We start from the raw sequence: 7074 nt of genomic DNA, 5'->3' as shown, positions 1-7074 counted from the left end.
GTATCACAAGTTCACAACCGAGAATTACTATTCAAATATCACAAGTACTAGTGCAGATGCTGCCAAGCTGCATAATGTGATCCTAGTCAGCAGCTCATATAACCGAGATCAAATGGTAAGGTCCTCGAGCAGCTCATCAAGCTCCTTCTCGTCGGAAGGATTCAGGTTAATGCATCCAATCCCCATGGCAATCTCTTCCATGTGAACGCCGCCGTCTCGCTCGCTGCCGTCCTGCGGCTTACTACCTGGTGCGCTCTTCTTGCAGCTCTTCTTGGCAAGCACCGCATCAGGTATCTGGTGGCTCTGCCCATACCTCTCCAAGTCGTCGTTGTTGGAGTTGAAGCTGTAGAGGTCGTACCCAGCGCGTAGTCCCCGTGCTTCAGTTGGCCCCCGAGGTGCGTCTTCACGGTGAACACTGTGTCGTTCTTGCCCAAGTCCGACGCGCGGGCGACATGCGCCCATGACATCATGAACGGGGAGCCGGGCGCCGTGACGTCGCCGGACGTGTCGCGCTCCACGTCGAGCACGACGTACTCCACGAGCCGGCGGCTGGTGAGCAGGGGCTCGAACTTGTACCGGTCGTACTCCTTGATGCCCAGCACGACGACGCGCATGGTGTTGGTGTCGAGCAGCGCGAGCGAGCTGGCGACCTTGATGCAGAGGACGAGGGGCCCCAGGCCGCCGAGGGCGCGGGACGCCTCGCCGGGCAGGAAGATGAGGTCGTCGCGGCAGATCGGGCAGAGCTCCAGGGAGAAGGTGTGCTTGAAGTTGTACGAGTTGCTCTTGGTGTCGTGCGAGACGAGCTGCTTCGCCGTGCCGACGCGGGCGGGCGCGACGGAGGAGACGAAGTCCACGAGGCGGGCGGCGTGGGAGCGCGACGCGAAGTACAGGTCGAGCCCGCCGGCGTTCCCGTCCACGCGGAGGGCCGAGGCCGCGGCGCCGTGCCTGACGAGCTGCTGCTCGAGGTGGAGGAGCGTGCGGCGGTGCGACGCGCGCTGCCGCACCTGCACGACGGCGGACCACTGGTCGGGGTCGGCCTGGGCCCTGCCGCAGGCGTCGCAGAGGCGGTCGTGGACGGTGAACTCGACGACGTGGTCCTGCTCCATGGTGACGCCGTGGAGGACCTCGCGGCGACGCGGAGGCGGAGCTTGAGGCGCTTGGAGTGGGGCTCCGTGAAGACGAACTCCGCGGCGGCGATCGCGGCGCCGAGGCGGGCGATCTGGCGGTGCACGCGGCGGAGGAGGATCTGCATGAGCTCGGGCGACTCCGGGGCGGCGCGGAGCCAGGACCGCGGGGGCTGGAGGTAGGAGGAGCACGCCGGGCAGTACACCACGGCGGCGTGGCGCGGTACACCCTCCGTGATGTCGACGCGCGGCCGCGCGGGCAGCGCGCGCACGTGTTGGCCGGGCCGCGTTCGGCGGCATGGCGACGCCGCAGGTGCAGCAGATGGACGTGCACGCGGCGGAGGCCTGCGGCTGGGCCGGGAGGAACATCGCGCCGCCGGACAGCGAGGGCCGCTGCGGCGACGGCAGCATCGTGGTCGGTTGCTGCTGCGTCGATCGGCGAGGATGGTTAGTAGGGTCGTTAACTAAACTAACTAGGGTTTCGTTCGGCTCTGGACTTTGTTGGGTTGAGCGACCCATTTAACTTTAAAGTAGAAGAGAGGCTCATGGGCTTTCGGTAAGGTGTAAGGCCCGTTTGTGCTTGCTTACGGGCCACGTTGTACACCAATCGAGCCTGGCACGATCGATCCTTCTGCTCTTTGACCACCGGTCCAACGAATGGACAACCCACGTTCCATCCGACAAGTATCTCCCAACCATATGTCAGGCCAGCGCCTGAATATACTCTGACAAAGACTTCTCTTTGAGCAATTGAGCAGGAAATACAACATGGCTAAAATACAAACAGATGGAACAGGACAAGTGAAAGTTCCTAAGGTCAAAACACATTGGCAGTATCATGGAATTCAGTATTATATATTTCCCAAAATGACAGCCCTTGCAAGTTGCAAACTTGGAATTAAAAACAAGGTACAACGACGTCGTTCACAAGAATTCGACAGGTCTCTCTACTTCTGGCTTTCCCAACAAAATTGAAATTTATCCCATCGGCTTCCAATGAAGGGAACAGCATTCTGGAGGGATCTAAGGTGTTCCCGACATTCCTAGCGACACAAGAACATGCAAACAAGATGCTGCAACTTTAGGCCTCTTCTTTAACCTTTTGGACGCCCACCCATCTGGCATAGTCAACCCAGCTGTTCACAAAGATCAAAGAGTTGAGTGATACCACAGTAACAGGATACAATATTTCAATTTTTTTGATAAACAATATTTCAAATTTTGGGCGAGGTGAATGGTAGGTTCTCACAGCAAAGAGCCAAGGAATGTGTTGCCCGTACGAATGGCAAAACACATTGCACTCAGTAGTAGCTTGTGGTTGTGCAGCAGTGGTTCCAGCATCCTCTGTTCGATCACACCAGCCAGAATCTGATACCTGATGAAGTATACATATTTCTGGTGTTAAAAAGGAGCACAACTGTGAATAGCAAACCAATTGTTAAAACGAGCATCGTCTGCAGCTATTTGCCAAATGTTTTACAGTGGTTGTCTGTCTCAAATTGGGGAAAAAATCAATACTGCAAATTCGATTGAAGGGCTTACTCCCTCTGTCTCTCATTGCGAAACCAGAGGACAAAAATAATCAGATACTTAAAAGGCAGCTGAAGCATGCCTTGATTGTATGTTAAACTATTTCGGGACTCTGTTTACCTGAGGTTACTAGAAATTGCCATGTATACACCATAGGCAACACTAGTTGATACAACTGGAATATCCTCGACTTCATCCTCAAGGTCCTTATCAACAGCCTTCCTTGCTTTGATCGAAGCATTGGTGACACCAGTGCCAATCTGGGAAAGATGACAAGTTCATAGACATTGCAACCTTACAAAACTATCTCATGGGACATGATGAAATTACTTGTTCCACAAATAATTTTTACACGTAAAAATAACATATTGCTAGCGTAAACTCTCCCTTTTCAAGAAATGTTACTTCATAATAGGATCACATCCAACTGTATATCCTTCAGAAAAGAAAATAACAGTAGTTTTATAGCAAAAGATCAAAAGAAACTGCTAATGAAGGTCATCACAGTATAGCTATGAAATAAACAAACTTACCAGAGAAGCAGTAGTTCCTACTGCGAAAAGCTTTGCACCATTCCTCTGCAAAGAAGCCACTGCCGTTAGTTGATCAACATAGCTTGCAAATAAATCAAAGTAACTGATAATCATAATAGTTAATTGTCTATGGCAATGAATCTACTTTACCAGTATAGCTCCTAGCCTCTGCAGAAATGAGAATGACCTTCCAGCCAAAGCAATCTGCAAAAGAGTGGCATAACATGTTTTCGAGTACATGGGGACGAAATAGGAAGTCTATTCAATTATAGGAAAAGGGAAACAGTTACTTTACTTGGAAAGCATTATCTGGGCAGTTATGGAAAAAGTTGGCAATAGCTCCAGCATTCCTTGCAAGTGGTGGCTGCAATGATACAGTCGGAGCAGGAAGATAGACAAGCATGAAATCTGCAACGATTGCCATGACCTGGGTAGTATCAGAGGGAACAACTGAATTAGATTTGATATTAGAGGAGGTACAATAATCAGGTAAAAATCATGTGGTATTAGATGGTGGTACTCTTATAATTGGTAAAGTGAAACCACTGAAAACTTGAGGTAACAAAAAACTGACAAATATATATTACATTTTTTTCAGTAATAATGAAAATAACGAGAAAAGAACAGGATGTTTCCATCGTAATAAAGCCAGAGTTCTAACATATTTAGAGTGTTGCAATTGTTTTGCTTCCAGGCATGATTATTCAACAAGATAGCAAGCCTCATCCTCATTAAATATTTAAATGAACCGGATCCTATTTCCAAATTTCACCAGTAGTGTATATATGTCTTAACCATAACGTGCCCCTTGAACAAAGAGTGCTACTGCTACACATATCAACATATGTAGTTAATATCATAGAGCCCTCTAGTAAAGCTAAAACTTGACCTGCGGGGGGTAAGACAGCCCCCGGGTATTGCATTAAGAGAAGACCTTCTCACGCAGGTCAAGAAAACCCCCGAACCCCTGCCCCATCCTTACACAGCGGCACCGTAGCCCATGTGAGACGACCACGACCAGGGCCGGGCCTTAGACCTGTGCTTTGGCCATGGGACAGACGTGCCCTCTAGTAAAGCTAGTTTAACCAACAGCAGAAACCAGCTATTATTCAGAAATTTTGAGAGAGAGAGAGAATCAAAATCTACCTTGTTTTTTTATGACAACATTTCTAATTTCGTGTTAATTGATGCTAATAAACCTACAGTTTTAGTAAAGAGTTTCTGAAGTCTAAACCTGGTAAGATACTTTTTACCTAGCCAATTTTGATGGTTCCAAGGATAGGTCAGACTGAAGAATTTGTTTAACTGATAAGCTTATTAGTATGATATTATAGTTGAGAATTCATAAAACAAAGAACGATGACAAAAAAGGAAGTTGGGAGGTATGAGATGAGAACAATTAGGCGTACGTACCACATCAGCTATGACAATATCAATCTCTTTCATAAAATTCTCTCTCCTCTTCTCATACTCAGCTGCAGTCTGAAGAAACGACGAATTCAAAAGGAGTTAGACTGGAGGTAGCATTTTACAGTTGGACGCAATGTAGTCGTACCAGCAAAAGACAATTGGGTGTTATTTAAAAAAAAGGTGGAGACGCTTGGGAGAGAAAAATAAAATAAAAAAAAACCTTGGCGATGACACCGACGCCACACTCCATGGCGAGCTTGGCGAGGAAGAGATCGTCGGCGAGGAGGCGCTCCCTGAAGCCCCGGAACTGGAGCAGCCAGCGGAAGAGCGCGGAGGCTTCGAGTTCGTTGAAGCGTCGCACGATCTCCCCCGTGACGCGGCCGCCCTCGACGGCGGCGGCGAGATCGGAGGGCAGGCTGTCGAGCTTCCTCCCCAGCTGCGCGAGCACGAACAGCGCCTCGCCGCGGTTGTCGGGACCGGCATCCCCTTCTCCATCCCCGCCGCCGCTGTTGTTGTTGTGGCCGTCGCCGCCGCCGCCGGAAAAGGAGGAGGAGAGCGCAGGGAGGATGGGGCGCGTAATGCGGAGGCGGAGCGGGAGCGGGAGGGCGCGCGAGAAGGAGAAGGGGAGGTGGGGGAGGCGGGGCGGGTGGCTGGGTAAGAGGATGCGGGGCTGGAGCGGGACGGGGTGGAGAGCGAAGAGGAGGGCGCGAGGGAGGAGGCCATGGCGAGGCGGGGCGGGCGAGGTGGCTCGGCGCGGCGGTGGAGGAGGGGAGCAGCGCGCGAGCGAGAGCGGCAGGGCGCGGTGGCGGTGGGTTCAGTTCAGAGGAGGGAGGGCTTTGGGTTTGGTTTGGGCGGAGGCAACGAAGCTGCAGCCAGCAGGCGGCGGGGGAATTGTTACGTTGCCATGTTGGTAGTAGCCGTCAATTCAAGGCAACCGAGGTTGTACTGTACTTGGTGGCTGTCACCAACCAAACCAACGATCCCGTTTGATTCCAGGACGGAGGGAGGGCTTCTCGTCAAGGAAGGAAGTGACCCGGGCGGCCGGGCCTGGAGGAAGGTGAGGAGAGCAGCGGCGGGGCCGGGCCGGCGTCGAATGGAATCGAATCAGATACGCGAGCCGGTCTCCATCTCCTCCCTTGGTAATGGTAATGGTACGCCGCCGGGATCTCCGGGGCCGCGGATTCTGATTCGGTCTTCCGTGCGCGGCGGCGCATTGCAGACTCCGTCGGCGGCAACAGTCCATCATCAATTCGTAAACCGCGAGTCCGTGCTGTTGTTTCTCTCTGATGGGCCGTGCTTTCTGCCTCGAGCCGCGCGACCACCTGTTGGGCTTTAAGCTTGGCCCATATTTGGTGCCTTCTTGCGCGCCGCCATCTTTTAATCAATGGGCCGAAAGCCCGCGAACGACATCTTTTAATCAAATTCCTTCGACTGCCGTCTCCTTGTACCGCAGTCCACACCAAGTTCAAATCACCTTGTTGTCTGTCTGCTCACGTGTCCAAAATCCAAATCAAGGCTAAAAATTGCTCATCGCCGCCCTATCATTACAGCCAGCCATCAGCATGGAGCACAAGGACAGTGAGAAAAAATAGGCTACAGTACAGCACAGCACAGCACAGCAAACGGACGTGCGAAACGGCCACATAAACAGACAAATGTTTCCCGTTCGCCACAGCTTGCAGCACTTTGGTATGGCGTTGCCCCGTTGTCTGCACTTCAGTCAGAAATTCTATGAGACCCCGTGTTCCGAGATGTTACTACGAGCAGTATGAAATCACATTGAAAGTACTAGCTTCGAATAATCTCCCCAACCTCAGTCATCGGGGCAGTGACACTGCTGGTTCCGAGAAGACAAGAACTAATGCCTGCCTGCCAGACACTCTGCCTATTTCTGCTGTTGGTTTCTGCCTTGTTGCGACGCAAACAAACCAGCAATTTCATCTTGGACTCACTCATTCACCTGTGCCTGTGCTCCTCGGATTTACCCTGGCCTTCAGCATCTCGCTTCTAGTTTCAAATTCTGAAAGAAGAATGGCATAGGCTCCACGACAGACGGTGGTCAAAGAGACAGATTTATTCGAGCACCTGTTTGCTGATTAGAAGCTCTAAATGATTCAGAGAAACTAGTAAATGACGTGTTCCCTGCAGACTCAAGGATCAATTACTGGTACACCAACAGCCACAGTGCACAAAGCCTGAAATCATCACAAGATTACTATATATGATTGGGACATCCTAAGAGCAAACGGCAGTACGGGACAGGATTGTTTCCAAACTTGAGTAGAACTAGAAAATGCACGCCATACGTGGACATGAAGCAGTGCGGATGCAGATGGTGCGCTTTTGGGTACTACTATATATTATATAGTAGTAGATCATAAAGAGTTGCACGCTGGTACAGATCGTAAGGCGAAGATGAGCATACGGACACTGTGTTGCTGCTAATCGCACGCACAGGCACGGGGTCAATTATAAGA

General features: G+C 51.3%; 1 protein-coding gene and 1 pseudogene across 1 annotated transcript; both read right to left on the bottom strand.

The window, feature by feature from the left end:
* Positions 1-1559, bottom strand: LOC120710843 (annotated as a pseudogene).
* Positions 1560-1926: 367 nt separating this feature from the next.
* Positions 1927-5503, bottom strand: LOC120710334 (protein RETICULATA-RELATED 4, chloroplastic-like). Its single transcript, XM_039995961.1, has 9 exons — positions 5496-5503; positions 4818-5382; positions 4601-4669; positions 3483-3614; positions 3338-3391; positions 3188-3232; positions 2775-2914; positions 2374-2499; positions 1927-2260 (listed from the first exon to the last, which is right to left on the bottom strand). The coding sequence occupies exons 1-9, from the start codon at positions 5501-5503 to the stop codon at positions 2206-2208; spliced, it is 1194 nt and encodes a 397-aa protein (XP_039851895.1). The 3' UTR covers positions 1927-2205.
* Positions 5504-7074: the final 1571 nt, after the last annotated feature.

The sequence above is a fragment of the Panicum virgatum genome, chromosome 5K (assembly GCF_016808335.1).
Source record: "Panicum virgatum strain AP13 chromosome 5K, P.virgatum_v5, whole genome shotgun sequence".
In the NCBI taxonomy this organism is placed as follows: domain Eukaryota; kingdom Viridiplantae; phylum Streptophyta; class Magnoliopsida; order Poales; family Poaceae; genus Panicum; species Panicum virgatum.
Note: the sequence above shows the minus strand (reverse complement) of the source record. Positions and strands in the feature narration are given on the sequence as shown.

Excerpts from the sequence above, each read along its gene's own strand:
- LOC120710334 (XM_039995961.1), bottom strand. Across the intron at positions 3,392-3,482 it reads GCCCAGATAATGCTTTCCAA|ATTGCTTTGGCTGGAAGGTC; the intron begins GTAAAGTAACTG and ends ACTCTTTTGCAG. Across the intron at positions 2,500-2,774 it reads GCAATTTCTAGTAACCTCAG|GTATCAGATTCTGGCTGGTG; the intron begins GTAAACAGAGTC and ends ATACTTCATCAG.